Genomic DNA, 21,116 nt, shown 5'->3' on the forward strand with positions numbered 1-21,116 from the left:
CATACACCTTACAGAATTCTAAGTAAACTGTATCAACTCAAGATATCAACTTGAATATTGTTGATACTCATACAGAATTATCAATTAATGATAAAAATTTTGGAAAGGATATTTATCTCATGCTTCAGGGATTAAGTAAATCTACTAAAGATCAGTCGGAGATATAACCTGCAGAGGGGGCAGATTCCTACACATTTATCTATTTCAGGATTCTTACACTTTCCTCTGAATTATCTGGTATTGGCCGCTGTCAAAGACAGGATACTGGACCAGATAGACTGGAGTATAAATTCCTATATTCCTACTCTTCAAATCATGGGAAACCACGGTCCACACAGTTTACAGATTTGCATAGAATCACAGGGTTAGAAGGGACGAGAGAGAGAGACAAGTTGATAAACATTACGTTTGTATTGTATACGCACTAAATGCAGGGCATTCTCTACTGCTTGTTTTACAACGTATGTTCATTTATTTTAAATTAAATGTCTTTATTATTAGATACTATCAAGTTGTGCAGCAACGTTCTACCAATTTGTTACCGCTATAAAGTTCCCATACAGTACATGATGCAAAAATATACATGGGGATAGAAAGGTAGAAAAGAAGAAGTGAAGGACATTGTTTTATGTTTCTTACTAAGATGCTGCTAAAAACAAGATCAGAGATGGAAAGCCAGGACATTTTTCTTTAAGTAAATTGTTTTAATTTGAAGCCTACCTTGTTCTTCTTGCCCTTGACTTCACTTAAGGCAAGTTCATCCTGAAGCAGTTCCACCCTCTTTGCAAGCTGTTGATTTCGAAATGTCAAACTGTCCATTTCTTGTTGCAGTTTTCTCAACGATTGGTCCTTCATCTTCAGTTGTTCCTGAATTAGCATAAAAGTTTCAACAATCCACTATGATTTCAGCACAAGCTTTATAAAAGTGTGACTAATATTACAAAAAAACAAAAAAACAAAAAAAAAAAAAAACCACCCACAAAGGAATAACAGTAATTATACAAAATCTAAAAATTCAACACAAATTGCTTTGTTCATTTGTATACAACCTAAAGGCACATATGGATTGTTTTTAGCAAAAGAGTTTAGCTTCCTTAAGTCTACTCAAAACTTGCTGCAAGTGGGTACTTCTTCCTTTTACAGAGTCAGATGGACACTTCCTGGTGACTGTACTGTAAATGCCCACCACACAGCATCAGAAGCAGAGTAGTTGCAGATGGGAAATTCTTACTAAATCAATCCTTTGTCACAATTAGTGACATCCACTTAACCACAAAGCAGATCTGCAAAACTTCAGCATCTGATCATACAGTTTGACAAGACTTTTTAACTTTTACCTTCAGAGAAGCAGAATTTGCTTGCTCATCCACAACACCTTTTTTCAGCACCTGATTCTGAGCTCGAAGCTGAAAACAAGAGGTGCAAATTATTAATCCAGCCAGGAATCAACAAACATACAAAGTGTTCATTAACAACCTGCAAGAGTACCTATCTTTGTTTAGGAAAATAGTAAATATGTGCATTTCTAAGCAGGCCATATTAGTTCTGTTACAGATATACTGTTGTAATATTGAAAAAAGTATAAAACCAGCATAACCCAATTCTATTGTTTTACATTTTGGAAAACAAGTCAGTCATTTTACCTTCTACGAACTTCACTCTCAACCAAACTGTTCTTAAACAAGAAATATACATCTTAGTAACAGGACAATTTTAAAGCGTGGTTATGGTCTGAAGAGCAACTATACAAAAATGGCACCTTTTTACTAAAGAAATATACTCCCTGTATATATTTTTGTCCTGAAAAAGCAGAAATAAGTTTTGTTTTGCCCTTTTTTCTTTTTTTTTTTAAACAACTTTATTTTTGTTCACACCACAGAACCACCACAGCTAACAGAGTCAGCAGGATTCTATGCCACCGCATGTTTCCACAGAATTGTTAACTACATTCTGATTACAAAACCTGTGACACTGGTAATGAAGCATAAGCCAGAGAGAACACAGCTTGACTTAACATCTCAGGATGAGTTTGCAGACTGCCAAAAAACTCCCATCTTTTTACTAGGACCTTGGCTAGTTTGAGCTGGAAATCATTGAGACAAAGATGGAGCTCCACAATGACATTTTTCTATTCACTTTTTAGAGTATCACCTCTCAAGCATTAATAATGAAGGCATTGATTGTTCCATCTTTCCATTCCTTGATAACGGCTCTGATTCAGGTTTGTTCACCAGTAGTTTTTATTAATTTGACGTGGCTGAGTCCAACAGCTGCAGACATGAATTAAAATGGTCTCCACTGCACTTGAGAAAGTCACTGGCTGAAGCACAAAAGGGGTGAATTCACATAAAGCAATACTGATGTCTAAACTTTTGTCTGACAGCCGAACATTTCAAAAGATCAAGAGACAACAATTAATACTGTGGGCCTATTCTGCTCCCTTTGAATTGCTTAGGGGGCCAAAAGAGAGAGGAAGCCACCTGCAAGTTGCCTACCGGGAACTTCCCAAGCACAGGGAGTCCCAGCAGGTGTAGGGCCAATATAACAGGTTCGTATGCCTCCCTCCTCACAGCTACTGGCACAGGGAGCATGTCTACTATCCTTAACTGAAGTATGATCCACGAGCTGACAGAAGTTGACAGCTGACAGAAGTTGTGCTTTAGTCAAATATAAGTTATAGCAGAGGTGGGCAAACTACAGCCCGCGGGACCCTCCTGGGCCTAAGAGGCTAGCCTCCCCTGCTGTTCCCCCCCCCCCCCTCACAGCCTCAGCTCACTGAGCCGCCGGCGCAATGCTCTGCGCGGCAGGGCTGCAAGCTCTTGCCGGGCAGCGCAGCTGCAGAGCCACGGCCTGACCTGGTGCTCTGTGCTGCGCAGTGGCGTGGCTGGCTCCAACTGGGCGGCACAGCTGCCTGTCCTGGTGCTGTAGGCGGCGCGGCTGTAGCGCCGTCAGCCACTGGTGCTCCAGGCAGCAAGGTAAGGGGGCAGGGGGGTTGAATGGGGGCAGGAGTCCTGGGGGGCAGTCAGGGGCAGAGGGACGGGGCCGGTCAGGGAGCAAGCAGGGGTGGACGGGGCAGGAATCCTGGGAGGGGGGCCGTCAGGGGGTGAGAAGTGTGTGGGGAGGTCAGATATGGGGCAGGGGTCAGGCCACGCCCAGCTGTTTGGGTAGGCACAGCCTCCACTAACTGGCCCTCCATACAATTTCAGAAACCCGATGTGGCCTTCAGGCCAAAAAGTTTGCCTACCCCTGTGCTAAGTCAATAGGACAGTGATCTCCCATCGACTTCTGTAATCCACCTCAACGTGAGGCAGAAGCAATGCCAATGGGAGAGCAGTGTAGACACTGCTGTAAGTCGATGTAGGTTACGGCAACTTCAGTTATGTAACTGAAGCAGCGTAACTTACATTGACTTAGTGCCATAGTGAAAACAAGCCCTCAATCACTCCTCTTGAAGGTGTTCCACTTTTTATAAATAAGGCCTTGTCTAGACTGCAGAGTTTTATCGACAAAAGTCAGCTTTCATCGACAAAACAGAGGTGTACAAACTACAAAGCTTCTTCCACCTACAAAAACCTCTCCTGCTTTGCTCACAAAATAAAACCATCTTGACAAGAGGCATAAAGCTTTTTGCAGCAAAGTTGTATTGACAAAGTAACAGTGTAGACACTGCGCTTGGTTAGGTCACTGTAAATGGCCTCTAGTAGGTGTCTCACAATGCTCATCCTGACTGCTCTGGTCAGTGGTTTGAACTCCACTACCCTACACCCAGGTACATAGACATCCAACCCTCCCCCCCAAAAGGCCTAGGAATTTTTGAAATTCCACTTCCTGTTCGCTTGGTGTGGATAGCTCACATCACAGCTTCCCAGCTGATCACAGCAGGTCCATGCAGCAAACCCTCTCCTGCTTGGAACACACCCGAGTTGTTGGATCTGCTGACACTGTGGAAAGAGGAGGCTGTGCAGTTTCAGCTCCGCTCCAGCCGTAGGAACACTTCAATATCTATAGTCAGATTTCTCATGGCATGTTGGGTAAGGGCTACGAACACGACACACACCAGTGCCGTGCAAAGATAAAGTTGCTGAGGCAGGCGTACCAGAAGGCAAGGGAGTCAAACCATCACTCTGGTAATGGGCCAAAGACCTGCCACTTCTATAAGTAGCTGGATGCCACCCTCGGTGGCAGCCCCACCTTCACCATCAAGAGCCCTGTAGATACTTCGGTAGGGCTGGAGACAGTGGCCTCAACACAGAGGACAAAGCCGTGGATGAGGAGGTAAGTTGGAGGACGACGTGGAGCACACAGCAGGGTGACCTGGTGGCATGGCAAGTCAGGACATCTTTTCCACTCTGGAGGGTTGTAGCCAATCCCAGCAGTCCATCTCTGGTGCGCATGATGAAGAAAAGGAGAGCTCTAGTAAGTGTTCTTTTTCAGTTCATGCTGCTCGGTTATATGGGGTAGAGCTGTCCTTTGCTTTGTATATTCTAGCAGATGGGATAGACATGTACAAAACTAGCTCTGTTTGGGTATACTTCACACTCCCCTGTGCAGCTACACAGTAGGGGCCCTGTGGAGCAGTGTTAGTGCACACCAAGATTTCACGAGAATCCTCTGGACAGATCTTTAGGAAACTTTTCTGGAGGTAGTCGTCAATCCTATGCTGAAGCTTTGTTGGCGAGAGCTGCTTTGTTCCTTCCCTCATTGTAGGAAACTTTCCTGCGCCAATCTGCAATCACTTGTGCAGGAACCAAAGCAGCACACAGGCAAGCAGCATAGGTAACCGGTCTGAAGTCACACATATGCAGAAGATGCACTCTTGCATCCCTCAGAAGTGAGATATCGGCTTAGCCCTGGTCTACACTAGGACTTTAGGTCGAATTTAGCAGCGTTAAATCGATTTAAACCTGCACCCGTCCACACAATGAAGCCCTTTATTTCGACTTAAAGGGCTCTTAAAATCGATTTCCTTACTCCACCCCTGACAAGTGGATTAGCGCTTAAATCGACGTTGCCGGCTCGAATTTGGGGTACTGTGGACACAATTCGATGGTATTGGCCTCCGGGAGCTATCCCAGAGTGCTCAATTCTGACCGCTCTGGACAGCACTCTCAACTCTCTCAACTCAGATGCACTGGCCAGGTAGACAGGAAAAGAACCGCGAACTTTTGAATCTCATTTCCTGTTTGGCCAGCGTGGCAAGCTGCAGGTGACCATGCAGAGCTCATCAGCACAGGTGACCATGATGGAGTCCCAGAATCGCAAGAGAGCATGGACCGAACGGGAGGTACGGGATCTGATCGCTGTTTGGGGAGAGGAATCCGTGCTATCAGAACTCCGTTCCAGTTTTCGAAATGCCAAAGCCTTTCTGAAAATCTCCCAGGGCATGAAGGACAGAGGCCATAACAGGGACCCGAAGCAGTGCCGCGTGAAACTGAAAGAGCTGAGGCAAGCCTACCAGAAAACCAGAGTGGCGAACAGCCGCTCTGGGTCAGAGCCCCAAACATGCCGCTTCTATGATGAGCTGCATGCCATTTTAGGGGGTTCAGCCACCACTACCCCAGCCATGTTGTTTGACTCCTTCAATGGAGATGGAGGCAATACGGAAGTAGGTTTTGGGGACGAAGAAGATGATGATGAGGAGGAGGTTGTAGATAGCTCACAGCAAGCAAGCGGAGAAACCGGTTTTCCTGACAGCCAGGAACTGTTTCTCACCCTGGACCTGGAGCCAGTACCCCCCGAACCCACCCAAGGCTGCCTCCTGGACTCAGCAGGCGGAGAAGGGACCTCTGGTGAGTGTACCTTTTAAAATGCTATACATGGTTTAAAAGCAAGCATGTGAAAGGATTACTTTGCCCTGGCATTTGCGGTTCTCCTAGATGTAGTCCTAAAGCCTTTGCAAAAGGTTTCTGGGGAGGGCAGCCTTATTTCGTCCTTCATGGTAGGACACTTTACCACTCCAGGCCAGTAACACGTACTCGGGAATCACTGTAGAACAAAGCATTGCAGTGTATGTTTGCTGGCATTCAACCAAAATCCGTTCACGCGGTGGGAGGAGGCAAAATGCGACCTTGTAACGAAAGCACATGTGCTATGTATGTAATGTTAACAGCAAGGTTTACCCTGAAAGAGTGTAGCGACTGTTTTATAAAATGTGTCTTTTTAAATACCGCTGTCCCTTTTTTTTTCTCCACCAGCTGCATGTGTTTCAATGATCACAGGATCTTCTCCTTCCCAGAGGCTAGTGAAGCTTAGAAAGAAAAAAAAACGCACTCGCGATGAAATGTTCTCCGAGCTCATGCTGTCCTCCCACACTGACAGAGCACAGACGAATGCGTGGAGGCAAATAATGTCAGAGTGCAGGAAAGCACAAAATGACCGGGAGGAGAGGTGGAGGGCTGAAGAGAGTAAGTGGCGGGCTGAAGAGAGTAAGTGGCGGGCTGAAGACAGGGCTGAAGCTCAAATGTGGCGGCAGCGTGATGAGAGGAGGCAGGATTCAATGCTGAGGCTGCTGCAGGACCAAACCAGTATGCTCCAGTGTATGGTTGAGCTGCAGCAAAGGCAGCTGGAGCACAGACTGCCACTGCTGCCCCTCTGTAACCAACCGCCCTCCTCCCCAAGTTCCATAGTCTCCACACCCAGACGCCCAAGAACGCGGTGGGGGGGCCTCCGGCCAACCAGCCACTCCACCACAGAGGATTGCCCAAAAAAAAGAAGGCTGTCATTCAATAAATTTTAAAGTTGTAAACTTTTAAAGTGCTGTGCTTAAAGTGCTGTGTGGCATTTTCCTTCCCTCCTCCACCACCCCTCCTGGGATACCTTGGTAGTCATCTCCCTGTTTGTGTGATGAATGAATAACGAATGCATGACTGTGAAGCAGCAATGACTTTATTGCCTCTGCAAGCAATGATTAAAGGGAGGAGGGGAGGGTGGTTAGCTTACAGGGAAGTAGAGTGAACCAAGGGGCGGGGGGTTTCATCAAGGAGAAACAAACAGAACTTTCACACCGTAGCCTGGCCAGTCATGAAACTGGTTTTCAAAGCTTCTCTGATGCGTACCGCGCCCTCCTGTGCTCTTCTAACCGCCCTGGTGTCTGGCTGCGCGTAACCAGCAGCTAGGCGATTTGCCTCAACCTCCCACCCCGCCATAAACGTCTCCCCCTTACTCTCACAGATATTGTGGAGCACACAGCAAGCAGTAATAACAGTGGGAATATTGGTTTCGCTGAGGTCTAAGCGAGTCAGTAAACTGCGCCAGCGTGCCTTTAAACGTCCAAATGCACATTCTACCACCATTCTGCACTTGCTCAGCCTGTAGTTGAACAGCTCCTGACTACTGTCCAGGCTGCCTGTGTACGGCTTCATGAGCCATGGCATTAAGGGGTAGGCTGGGTCCCCAAGGATACATATAGGCATTTCAACATCCCCAACAGTTATTTTCTGGTCTGGGAATAAAGTCCCTTCCTGCAGCTTTTGAAACAGACCAGAGTTCCTGAAGATGCGAGCATCATGCACCTTTCCCGGCCATCCCACGTTCATGTTGGTGAAACGTCCCTTGTGATCCACCAGAGCTTGCAGCACTATCGAAAAGTACCCCTTGCGGTTTATGTACTCGGCGGCTTGGTGCTCCGGTGCCAAGATAGGGATATGGGTTCCGTCTATAGCCCCACCACAGTTAGGGAATCCCATTGCAGCAAAGCCATCCACTATGACCTGCACATTTCCCAGGGTCACTACCCTTGATATCAGCAGATCTTTGATTGCGTGGGCTACTTGCATCACAGCAGCCCCCACAGTAGATTTGCCCACTCCAAATTGATTCCCAACTGACCGGTAGCTGTCTGGCGTTGCAAGCTTCCACAGGGCTATCGCCACTCGCTTCTCAACTGTGAGGGCTGCTCTCATCTTGGTATTCATGCGCTTCAGGGCAGGGGAAAGCAAGTCACAAAGTTCCATGAAAGTGCCCTTACGCATGCGAAAGTTTCGCAGCCACTGGGAATCGTCCCAGACCTGCAACACTATGCGGTCTCACCAGTCTGTGCTTGTTTCCCGAGCCCAGAATCGGCGTTCCACAGCATGAACCTGCCCCATTAGCACCATGATGCATGCATTGTCAGGGCCCATGCTTTCAGAGAAATCTGTGTCCATGTCCTGATCACTCACGGGACCGCGCTGACGTCGCCTCCTCGCCCGGTATCGCTTTGCCATGTTCTGGTGCTGCATATACTGCTGGATAATGCGTGTGGTGGTTAATGTGCTCCTAATTGCCAAAGTGAGCTGAGCGGGCTCCATGCTTGCCGTGGTATGGCGTCTGCACAGGTAACTCAGGAAAAAAGGCGCAAAATGATTGTCTGCCCTTGCTTTCACGGGGGGGGGGAGGGAGGGAACGGGGGGATGACGATATGTACCCAGAACCACCCGCGACAATGTTTTAGCCCCATCAGGCATTGGGATCTCAACCCAGAATTCCAATGGGCAGCGGAGACTGCGGGAACTGTGGGATAGCTACCCACAGTGCAACGCTCCGGAAGTCGACGCTTGCCTCGGTACTGTGGAAGCGCTCCGCCGAGTTAATGCACTTAATGCACTTAGAGCATTTTCTGTGGGGACACACACACTCGAATATATAAAACCGATTTCTAAAAAACCGACTTCTATAAATTCGACCTAATTTCGTAGTGTAGACATACCCTTAGTGATCAATGGCTCCATGTCTAGTTGGCAGCCAGAATCAAGTGGAGTGCCCCAAGGGTCGGTCCTGGGGCCGGTTTTGTTCAATATCTTCATAAATGATCTGGAGGATGGTGTGGATTGCACTCTCAGCAAATTTGCGGATGATACTAAACTGGGAGGAGTGGTAGATACGCTGGAGGGGAGGGATAGGATACAGAAGGACCTAGACAAATTGGAGGATTGGGCCAAAAGAAATCTGATGAGGTTCAATAAGGATAAGTGCAGGGTCCTGCACTTAGGACGGAAGAACCCAATGCACCGCTACAGACTAGGGAATCATAGAATCATAGAATATCAGGGTTGGAAGGGACCCCAGAAGGTCATCTAGTCCAACCCCCTGCTCAAAGCAGGACCAATTCCCAGTTGGACCGAATGGCTAGGCAGCAGTTCTGCGGAAAAGGACCTAGGGGTGACAGTGGACGAGAAGCTGGATATGAGTCAGCAGTGTGCCCTTGTTGCCAAGAAGGCCAATGGCATTTTGGGATGTATAAGTAGGGGCATAGCGAGCAGATCGAGGGACGTGATCGTTCCCCTCTATTCGACATTGGTGAGGCCTCATCTGGAGTACTGTGTCCAGTTTTGGGCCCCACACTACAAGAAGGATGTGGATAAATTGGAGAGGGTCCAGCGAAGGGCAACAAAAATGATTAGGGGTCTAGAACACATGACTTATGAGGAGAGGCTGAGGGAGCTGGGATTGTTTAGCCTGCAGAAGAGAAGAATGAGGGGGGATTTGATAGCTGCTTTCAACTACCTGAAAGGGGGTTCCAAAGAGGATGGCTCTAGACTGTTCTCAATGGTAGCAGATGACAGAACGAGGAGTAATGGTCTCAAGTTGCAGTGGGGGAGGTTTAGATTGGATATTAGGAAAAACTTTTTCACTAAGAGGGTGGTGAAACACTGGAATGCGTTACCTAGGGAGGTGGTAGAATCTCCTTCCTTAGAGGTTTTTAAGGTCAGGCTTGACAAAGCCCTGGTTGGGATGATTTAACTGGCAATTGGTCCTGCTTCGAGCAGGGGGTTGGACTAGTTGACCTTCAGGGGTCCCTTCCAACCCTGATACTCTATGATTCTATGATTCAGTGACCCCCGCCTGTAGAAAATGGTGGCAGAATTTACAGTATTGTCCCTAGTCGCCTGTACTGATGCCCTTAAAAAACCACTTAGACCCTTTGCCTCTTCTTGAGCACCCTTCCCCTCCCCCAAGCCAAACTCACCATGTTTAGGATGTTCACCGAGTTGTGTGATTGCCAAGGGACAGTGAGAAACTGAGTCATATTTTAGAAGAGGGGCATCGTACTATAATGATTCGATGCTGTGCATGCATAACAATCATGCTTCTGTTTACTGTTCCTTGTGCTTCTGCAGAGGTGGCCTTGAGGGGAACGCCCTACACACTGGCGGAGCACCTCCATCATATAAGGAAGCAAACAAGGAGGAGAAAGGAAGACATGTTTCGAGAGGTGATCCAATCCTCAGAGACCAAAAAACAAGAACACAGGCAGGGAGATTTCAGAGTTGCAGCCATGTTAGTCTGTATCCACAAAAAGAAAAGGAAGACTTGTGGCACCTTAGAGAGTAACAAATTTGAGCATGAGCTGTAGCTCACGAAAGCTTATTCTCGGATAAATTTGTTAGTCTCTAAGGTGCCACAAGTCCTCCTTTTCTTAGAGCAGGGAGAGAGACTTTAAAAGAAAATAGACAGAACTGAATGGAAAGCCAGGATCAAATTTTAATGGGCAAGGAGCGGATGATAAAAGTGACAGAGGAGCGAACGGAGATGTTGAAGTCTCTAATCACGCAGCAGGCAGAATACATTTGTGTTCGGCCCCCTGTGCAGCTGATACAGAACTGCTTTCCATGCCCACCCCAAACTCCTCCCACACATTCCTTGAAACTTCTCAGCCCATCTCGGTACACTGTTCACTCCACCCCTTCGGACAGTTTCGAAAATGATGCACACAGCTATTGGAGCCTACATGGACCTTCATTGTTATCTCCCTTCCCATCAAGACTTTTGTGTGTGTGTTGTTAATTGGTATTTAATAAAAACACTCTGAAAGATAACCCCAATCTTTGTCTCCTACACACAGTGGTTGCTGGTGGAATTAATACACAGTGGGAATATGATCATTTGCTGACTACAAATCACAGTCAGAAATCATCAAAATTCTCATGCAATGCAGCAAGTTAACAAAGCATGGCAGAGTGCTGTACAGAACGAGACACTGCCGGTGCTTATTGTCAAAATGGTGCCTCAAAGCCTCCTTGATTCAAACAGCCTCCTGTTGTGCCCCTCTAATAGCCCTGGTATCTGGCTGCTCAAAATCAGTCTCCACGCTCCACTCCTGGGGAAACTTATCACCCTTAGCCTCACAAATATTGTGGAGAGCACAGCAGGCAACTATGACCATGGGAATATTTTCCTCATTTAGGTCTAACCTGGCATAAAGACAGAACCAGCATGCTTTTAATCTGCCAAAGGCACATTCTATGGTCATCCCGCGCCTGCTCAGCCTATTGTTGAAGCGCTCCTTGCTTCTGTCCAGGTTTCCCGTATAAGGCTTCATGAGCCATGGGAGTAAGGGGTACACTGGGTCTCCCAGGATCACTATGGGCATTTCAACACTCCCCTCCCCATTGGAATCTTCTGGTCTGGAAAGAAAGTTACTGCTTGCAGCATTCTGTACAGTCCAGTATTCCTGAAAATGTGTGCATCATGCATCTTCCTGGACCACCCTGTATTGATGTCAGTGAAACACCCACTGTGATCCATAAGTGCCTGCAATACCATAGAGAAGCAACCCTTTTTATTGATGTACTCTGTCACAAGATGGTCCAGGGCCAAAATTGAGAATTGTGTGCCATCTATTGCCCTGTCGCAGTTAGGGACTGCAACTCACCAGTAGCAGTCTGAAGTTGCCAGCTTCCACACACTGATTGCCACGCGCTTCTCTACCGAGAGGCCATCTCTCATTTTGGTGTCCCTGGCTGCGGTGCTGGAGTGAGCACAGTTCCAGGAAAGTGGCTTTCCGCATCCAAAAGTTCTGCAGCCATTGCTCATCATCCCAGACCTGCTTAACAATGGGATCCCACTACTCGGTGCTTGCTTCCCGAGCCCAGAAGAGACAGTACACTGTGTGCAGTTGCTCCATGAATGCCAAAAGTAATCTGGTGTTGTTTCTTCCCATGGCACACAGCAGGTCATGCACCTCTGATTCCTGTTGAGAGTGGGTGCTCATGATATACTTCATAACCAGCTGGGATGCGTTCATAACAGTGACAACAACAGTCAAGAGCAGTGCAGGATCCATCCTGTCAGACAGAGCTGGCAGGCACATAGTAAACCGGGGCTGTTGAAAAATACAATGCAACACAGTCGGAAGCCCATGGAACGATGGGACACATGAAACCGCACCATGGGACGTTGAACCCACACCCATGATGCACTGCGATCCCTTCTGTCTTTCCACAACTTCTAGGTGCAGAAGGTGGCGAGTAGCACAGTGGGATAGCTACCCACAGTGCACTGCTTTCACTGTTGATGCTAGAACACCAACTGTGGACGTGCTCCGCCAACAGAAGGAAAGTTGTGTGAACATGCACAAGCCATTTAATTTTTTCCATTTTTTGATCATCAGCGTAACTTACGTCGACAAAATTCTGTATGTAGACAACGTCCAAATAGTCTTTGGACCAGAGACTTGAACTTGGGTCTTCCACATCCTAAGTGAGTGCCCTAACTACTACACTAAAATGACTATGAATTGCCACTATGAATGACAATGAATCGTCACTGGGCCTGGTAAGGTTAGAAAGGAGGGCACCTCCTTCTCCTCCTGTCATTTTGTGAATGGCATTTAAGTCTCAAAGAAAAAAAGGCCAAACAGTTTCTGTTGACCCAATACTGCATGTTTTCGCAAATAAACTATAAATCTAAAGAACAAAAAACTTTCACCCTACTCTAGTCATAACCACTCCAGTGTAGCTGGAATGTTTTGTTCCCCTCCTTTTTTTAAGCATTCAACTTATCAGCTTCTTTCACAAAACAAACTAGAACCTAAAAAATTGAGGCTCAAAGCACTAAATTCCCTACGATATCTCCCTGAGCAATTTCTAAGATACAGTAGGACAGCAGTAGAAGATGGTAAGACTAAAATGCTTCTGCAAGGGGTACAATTTTGAAGCTAATTTCATCTTGCAGCACTTCTGGAACAGAGCATCATAAGGAAATGGGTCACAGATCTGTGACTTAAGTTCCCTATAAGCTGTGCGGCCACGCAGCAGGCTATTTAGGGCCACGCACGTCCCCCAGCCCAGCCAAGGCCCTCCAGAGCTGCCAGGGAGAGGCACCCCTTCCCTGGCCCCGAGCTGCTGCGGTGAGAGAGGGCGGGGGGGGTCCTCTCTCCCCACCACAGCCCCGGAGCACCCTACACCCCAAACCCCTCATCTCTGTCCCCACCCCAGAGCCCACACCCCCCTCACCCCAACCCTGAGCCCCCCTACACCCCTCATCCCTAGCCAGAGCCCTCACCTTCTGCACCCAACCCTCTGCCCCAGCCCCCTCATCACCTCAATATTGATGCACATAATAAAATTCATTCCCCACATGGACGTAAAAAATTAGAAGGAACATTGTCTGTGACTTGTTTAGACTCTTTGCAGCTCATGGTTGCTGACAGCAGCCACTAAAGCAGTGTGATTTCAGGAGGACAGCAGCAATGGAATCTAGAGACGAACCGTCAAACCTGGCAAGAATATGCTGCCAAACACTTCTATTGCTAAGAAGCACAATATCTGAGCACTGCTGCTTCCTATATAGATGTTACCAGAACCTGCACGTGAACTGCAGCATCCACTTTCCCCCAATTGTCCTTTCTTACACAGAATGGAGGCTCAGTGCTGTTAACCCAATATGGGATTTCTCTCTAACTGGAGTACCTGCATGCACCTTAGAAAATGAGTACCATTCCCCCTTAGGATGTCTAAAAGAGCTCCCTAGAGTTCCCTCACGTTAGCAGCAGTGGAGGCGAGAAGGTGAAAAGAGGTAACAGTGAGTAACTACTTGGGCAGCTGTAAGGCAGAAGAAAACACTAAGGGCACCCTATATCCTCCTTGGAGTAGGGGTGGAATCAAGTAAAGTTCTCTCCAAAGTGCTGCAAAAAGGTGGAGCAGGACAAACACTCATAGTGAATACCCACCACTGCCAGCCTGAGCAGAAAGGAAGCTCAGTCCATCCAACTAAGGGTAAGTATGGCGGTGGGGATTGAAGACAAGCACACACCATCAAATAAATACCTATGACAGGTGAATGGGTGGGGAATGGAGAAGGAAGGAGTGCTACAACCAGTTTCATTGCCATTGATAACCAGCAGCCTGGGCTTTGCTCTACCATTCCCTTCTCCTGCAGGCAAGGCTCCCTAGCTTCTCTCTCCAGGAAGCAGGACAGCCCTTTGAGAAATTGTAGGAAACTGAGAGAAAACAGGGACTGTGTCTTCCCAGCCCTCTCTAGCTCTTCCTCTCCTTCAAGGAATGCAAACTCATAGACGCTAAAGAGAAATGTCCATATCACAGCAATGAATTTTTCAATCCCTGACTGCAGTGTTACTCTCCCTCATGCTCCAAGGCATCAGGAAGGGCCAGGAAGATTATGAGTGGGCCAGTGCTGGAGCATGAGCCACAGTATCAGAATTAGAAAATGTGACAATCTGCTATGTGAGAGCTGCATATTATTTTCAGATCAGCAGGTTACAACAGCCATTTCTCGCACTACACCATTGCTATCTGTAGGAATTTGCTACTTAGGGTGCACTGAGTATGCTCAGTAACATCTGCTGAAGCCACTGGCCTTCACCCTGCTCTTACTTGGCATAGGATTCTGCAGACTACTTTTTAAAGGAGTTAAAAGGGGCAAAGGGGGCAAATCGGAGGAGAGGGATGGCCAGGGTCTGAGCAGGGGGCGGAAATTGACTGGTATGGGAGGGGGGGTCAAACAGCTGGAGACAGGGTTAAGATAGGGGCTGAAGGGCAAAATCAGGGATGGGGGGAGAGGAGCCAGGGTAAAGCCCAGGGGTGAGGCGCTGCCAGAGGGCAAAAACCCCAGCAGAGGTGGTAACAGTTACCCTGATGAACTTAGACACCAGTGTTTACACAAAATAGGGTGGGGGGACAGAGGGGCTTTTTTATTTCCCCTCCCACAAACAGTACCTCTTAGCATGGGCTTCCCAGGGCTGCGTTCTTAAAGGCACAGGCATCCCAATGACATCCCTTTCCTTAAAGGCACAGGCAATGCCTAGTCACTGCAGCTGCTCTCTGTCTGATGTAACCTACTGAGGTGCTGCAAGAGACTTAATTCAGTGAAACATTTTACATATAACCCCTCAGAAATAAAGAATCCCTTATCAGTGTACCTGATTGCATAAAGTCTCATAGCAGTTCACAAATTTGACTTATCTGCTGCTGGGATTCCCTGAATTCCTCTTAGCACTTCACCATTTAACTTTGTTATTGTGCAAATGCATGTCATTGGGCTATTTAATTTATATTTTAATAACAAATACTTATACATATTTTCAATAAGTACTTGCTAGTAGTTTTAGCAATGACATCTGTGTTTCTATTATCGCACTGTTTTTTATTATTGCATTAGGTTTTTTACTGTGCTTTCTAATTTCGAATTTATAAGTAACTTTTTCTTCTTATTTTTAGAGAAGTTTATTCTATTGGATCATCTGACTTCCAGTCTGACTGAATTTCTGGCCTGGTCTCAAAACTTTGTTTTCATTTAATCTACGAATGGTGATTGCCTTTTGTAACTGTTATTTTGCCTCTCAAAAAAACCTCCCTTAATGTTTTTCCCGCATGCCATTGCTTGTGTGTTGAACTTGATTCTCAAATATTCAATAAAGGCAGTATACCATCTCATGTAACATCTTTCTCAAAGGCAAAAATCTACTGTAATTTTTGCTATACATTAGAACTGCCATAATGGATCAGACCAATAGTCTGTCTAGTTCAGTATCCTGTCTTCTGACAGCAGCCAGTGCCAGGTGCTTCAGAGGGAATGAACAGAACAGGCAATCACTGAGCGAACCATCCCATTGTCCACTCCCAGCATCTGGCAGTCAGAGGTTTAGGGAGACCCAGAGCATGGGGATGCATCCCTGATTATCTTGGCTAATAGCAGACACACCTATCCTGAGGAACTGATCTAATTCTTTGTTGAACCCATTTATAATTTTGGCCTTCAAAACATAATGAACACATCTACAACCCCAGATAGCTTGACAACCACAAAAATTCTAAAAACATGAGTTATACACCCTGAAGTCAAGAAATTTTAATGAATACATGATATTTTGTTCTTATGTGCCTCTTGTTTCCTGAGCTTTTAGAGTACAATAAGGCCAGTTCCAAAAAGCTGGAGCCTAAACACCTGAACGAATCTTGGTCTACTCTCATACTTAGGTTTCAAAGTAGCAGCCATGTTAGTCCGTATCGGCAAAAAGAAAAGGAGGACTTGTGGCACCTTAGGAAATTCCTGTTACCTCTCCCAAACATTTCATATACCTAAAGCCATATCTACACTACAAGGGTATGTTAACTCAAATTATGTCAACATAGACTCACTACGGTTACTATGTCACTTGTGCACATGCCTATTGGACTCCTTGTCTTGGCAGTGAGTGTACTCACCAAAAGCACTTGTATCAATTCAGGGTGTGATGCACCATGAATAGATATACCGCTGTGCAACTCATCACTGTCCACTGCACTGTATTTTGGGAAGCTTTGGTTTGGCATTGTACGCTGAGGCCCAAACACTTATGTAGAAATCCATGATTAAATGAAGTCTTCCTGACTAGTGATTTAATCAAATCCACCCTGCTGTTAAAAAATCTGGTTTGTTTTTGTAATAACCTTGCAGTAATAAGGGTGACTGAGCTGTTGAGAAGTGACAACACAATCAAGACAAGACAAGTTAGGTTTTAACAGTGAGGGAAAAGGTTCAAGAAAATGTCTCAAAAATTAAATCAGAGAGCAATGAGGTGATGTGAGCACCATGGTCCTGAGTGTAATTTTTGTGGTGGTATCTTGTTGCTTAATAAATGTAACAGTGACAAAAGCAGAAGTCTGTATAAAGCACAATGGTAGATTGATAGAGCCTTAAAATTCAGCTTGTAAAATGCTTTTTAAACAGTCCTGTAAAGATAGGAATGTGGGCCTGGTCCTCTCTCCTTCAGAAATGTGTTTGGTATCAAGTGTTATCTATTAAGTACTGTGAGGATGTTTCCTAAGAATCTGGTCATACAGCTAAAGCGTCACTTATGATTGCAGTGGGGGAGGTTTAGGTTGGATATTAAGAAAAACTTTTTCACTAGGAGGGTGGTGAAACACTGGAATGCGTTACCTAGGGAGGTGGTAGAATCTCCTTCCTTAGAAGTTTTTAAGGTCAGGCTTGACAAAGCCCTGTCTGGGATGATTTAATTGGGGATTGGTCCTGCTTTGAGCAGGGGGTTGGACTAGATGACCTCCTGAGGTCCCTTCCAACCCTGATATTCTATGATTTCTTGAGCGCTGGTGCCACCAGGAGCACTGAGGAATGAGGGTTTCCCTCACCACTACAGAATAGGTGTAGCAGAATACACTCCACACAGTGCATGGCTCCTCTGGGGTGCTCAGTATAGCTGGCAGTGCCTTCTGCTCCTACCTGTTTGCCATCAGGGTATTTAGGCAGCAGCAACAGTATGGCTTCCGCATGTATGGGAGTGTGTGTGGGAGGGAAAAGACTTCTTGGCCCTCTTCTCACCCTCACCAACAATAATGCCTCTGTGTGATGGCAGCCATATTTTGATCCTGTAATAAATAGATAGGAACTGCTTCTGCCAGGAAAAATTTCAGGTGAGCATAGATGGCCCTAAGTAAGGGAAACAGGAAATTCAAAATACTCCTTTCTACCCAGTCCCCAAAGACTAAAATATACCTGCATGGAGACAAACCCATCTGGCTCATCTTTACACTACAGACTTCAAAATCTCTTTCTGAACAAGCCCTTTCATCTCCAACAAGATATTACCCCAGGAGCTTCCTGGAAGCTACACTCCCTTTGATTAGAAACCTCTCAGTCAAGGCAACAAGACAAGTGCATTACTGCCTGTGCCTGCCGACTTGATGAACTGTAATGGTCAGAAATCACCCAGCACAGAAGTATACTAAATCATAGAAGGTCAGGGTTGGACGGGACCTCTGGAGGTCATCTAGTCCAACGCCCTGCTCAAAGCAGGACCAATCCCCAATTTTTGCCCCAGATCCCTAAATGGCCCCCTCAAGGATTGAACTCACAACCCTGGGTTTAGCAGGCCAATGCTCAAACCACTGAGCTATCCCTCCCCCCTAAAGAAGCAAACCCTAAGGAAATTAAGAGTTTAAATTCTCCTCCAGATGTCCCGCGTCCCACTAAAATGAATAGAACCCACAGGTCACTAGGGCACAAGTATCAATATCAGAATGCTACAGTGTTAGCACCATAAATGAAGCTACAAAATAAATGATGTTTAAATGACCTCACCACTTTTTACAATCCTCTATTAAGAGATAATTGATATGTACACCAAGCAGGGTCATTTAGAAGCCAAAGACTTTATGCTTCCATCCCACTCTATTGTCAAATTTTAGCAAATTAGGACAAGTCAGCAAATAAGAACCACCGTAGGTATCAGTAACTGCTAATGGTAACAATTAGCTGCTACTGGTAACAAATTACATCAAATAGCAGTTTTTTTACATACGAGTAACTGCTAGCAGTTTCTCGCACTACCGTCCCAGTATCAGTGCTGGCATCTGGAAAGTATCGCGATAGAGGAAGAGTATCGGCATCACGGTGTCTCACGCCCAATACCTTCGAATACTCCTGAGCCAGTTTCTGGTACTTCCCGGGCAGCTCCGCACCCGCCGCCATTGCCCCACAACTCCTTAGTAGCTACCACTGCCCACGGTCGCCCCGGCTGAACCACGCCCCGTCCGTACCGACACACTTCCGCGTTTAGACATGAGAACGCGCTAACGTCACCACGCAATCTCACACTAGACTACGGGGTGAGGCCGACTTCCCTCCTCGACGCCATCATCTTGACGCAAAGTCCAAGATGGCGGAGCGAGGGCGGATCACGAGCTACCCTCTCCCTTCCGTAGCTTGGCTACAACAGACAGGGAAACCGGAGTGCGGGTCACGTGACACGAGAAGGTACGAGCGCTCCATCGTTACTATGGCAACAGCCTCACACGCGCCCCTAGGTAACGCGTAACGGGGCTACGGAGCCCGACCAAGGATAGACAACGGAGCGGCGAGGCCCGAGGGCTCTAACGCCGCGCATCCATCCCAACGCTGAGCTGAAGCTAGCCCGCGAGCGTGCAGTGGGTGACTTGAGAGGGTTCACTGTTAGAGGGTGGGGGTGTGTGGGGGCTGGATTCTCACCGGTATCTAGCCGACCAGCTCCCATTGATAAAACCGGTGAGGGGAGGGTGCCGGGTGTAGTCGAGGCCCCCATCCCGTAATGAACGGGCCTGTGGGACAGCGCCTCAGTTGCGTGTGCACAATCCCCGTGACCTGGGCAGCAGCATCTTTCAGCCACTGCAGGGAGGGGGGAAATATACTGGGTTGACCAGAGGAGGGAGGCAATTGTACAAGGACACCAAGTTCAAGAGATCCCAGTTTTGTCACATGGTGAAATTGGAGCCGTGGGGCCTGCTAGTTAGACACTACTTTAAAATGTCCAAAATCAGGGTCGGTAGGCTGGGCTCATTCTCTCACCTGGCATATGGCCGTGGTTGGAGCCAAGGGCTCCTGGCTGGCCCCAGGTGGTCGTAGCCAGGGGCGGCAGAGAGCACAAAAAGTTACCCCTTCTCCTGGCCTGCAGAGAACCAACCCTGCCTTACCTCATCTGCATGTCCGGAGAAAGATGAAAACCTTTTTGACAGGCAGGTTCTTTGAAAAATCAAGCATTTTTTTAAACAATCCTCAGGGATTAGATGTGAAATTAAGTCTTAGGTGAGAAGAATCAGTGGGGAGGGTGCATATGAGACCATCACCACCATAACATAAATTTGGTTATGATATTGGTGCAGAAATAAGGGAATTTAACCCATGGATACTGTCACCATGTGTGAAATAAATATATATTTACAGGGAACACATCACACCATCATTTGGAAAATATTTGGTATGAACAAATTAGATGTGTATTTTCAACACCAAATATGTATGTTTAATTACAAAGAGCTGTGTGTGACACGTTTGGTCACAGAGACCCCCTTGGGACTGTCACCTGATGTGCTGAAACTACTTCTGAGCCTGTTTTCCCTGTCAGCTTGGGACTCCAGTACCCTGCCTTGTTGAGCCAGACACGCTAGCCTGCTGCAGCACAGACGCAGGGTCTGAACCACGACCCCAAAGCCACAGGCTTTAACTGAAAACCACTCAGCAGGTACTCCTGTCTCCAGCCCCAGACACCCAGCTCCCTGTGGGATCCAAATCCCAAATAAATCCATTTTACTCTGTATAAAGCTTATTCAGGGTAAACTCATAAATTGTCCACCCTCTATAACACTGATAGAGAGCTATGCACAGCTGTTTGCTCCCCCAGGTATTAATCACTTACTCTGGGTTAATTAATAAACAATAAAATCACTTTTAAGTATAAAAAGTAGGATTTAAGTGGTTTCAAGTAATAACAGAACAAAGTAAGTCACCAAGTAAAGTAAAGCAAAAACACGCAAGTCTAAGTCTAATATATTAAGAAACTGAATAGCGGTAAATCTCACCCTCAGACACGTTCCAATAAGCTTCTTTCACAGACTAGACTCCTTCTTAGTCTGGGTCCAATCCTTTCCCCTGGTACAGTTCTTGTTAGTTCCAGCTCAGGTGGTAACTAGGGGATTTCTCATAACTGCCGCCCCCTTTGTTATGTTCCACTCCTTTTTATCGCTTTGGCACAAGGCGGGAATTCTTTGACTTTCTCTGGGTTCCCACCCTTCCCTTCTAAATGGAAAAGCACCAGGTTTAAGATGGATTCCAATATCAGGTGACATGGTCACATGTCACTGTAGGACCTCATTCTTCATTACCCACAGGCTGGCCCCCACGTCCACAAGAAGGCTTGCAGGTAAATAAACCATCTAGTTTGTCCTAGTCAATGGATGCCATCAAGATTCTAAACCACTATTAATGGCCCACACTTTGCATAATTACAATAGGACCTCAGAGTTAACTTCATATTTCTAGTTTTAGATACAAGAATGATACATATATACAAATAGGATGGACACACTCAGTAGATTGTAAGTTTTGTAATGATACCTTAGAAGAGACCTTTTGCATAAAGCATATTC

General features: G+C 46.6%; 1 protein-coding gene across 6 annotated transcripts in view; it reads right to left on the reverse strand.

Annotated features, from left to right (window-relative positions):
• PPP1R21 (protein phosphatase 1 regulatory subunit 21) overlaps nucleotides 1-18,856 on the reverse strand; it is a 69,662-nt gene extending 50,806 nt beyond the window's left edge. For 3 of the 6 annotated variants that reach the window (XR_007355646.2, XM_048842949.2, XM_048842947.2), the window contains exons 1-3: nucleotides 18,628-18,766; nucleotides 1,338-1,406; nucleotides 721-867 (exon numbers count right to left, since the gene is read on the reverse strand). Coding sequence is in view for 5 of the 6 variants with exons in the window: in XM_048842949.2 (XP_048698906.2) it covers nucleotides 721-867; nucleotides 1,338-1,406; nucleotides 18,628-18,687 (276 nt within the window). In the remaining variant the exon portion in view is untranslated. Of the gene's footprint in view, nucleotides 1-720; nucleotides 868-1,337; nucleotides 1,407-14,936; nucleotides 14,956-17,439; nucleotides 17,459-18,627 lie in introns of those variants that run through there. The other 3 variants (XM_048842948.2, XM_048842952.2, XM_048842950.2) reach the window with 3 other exon arrangements.
• Nucleotides 18,857-21,116: the final 2,260 nt, after the last annotated feature.

The sequence above is a fragment of the Caretta caretta genome, chromosome 3 (genome assembly GCF_965140235.1).
Source record: "Caretta caretta isolate rCarCar2 chromosome 3, rCarCar1.hap1, whole genome shotgun sequence".
NCBI lineage: Eukaryota > Metazoa > Chordata > Testudines > Cheloniidae > Caretta > Caretta caretta.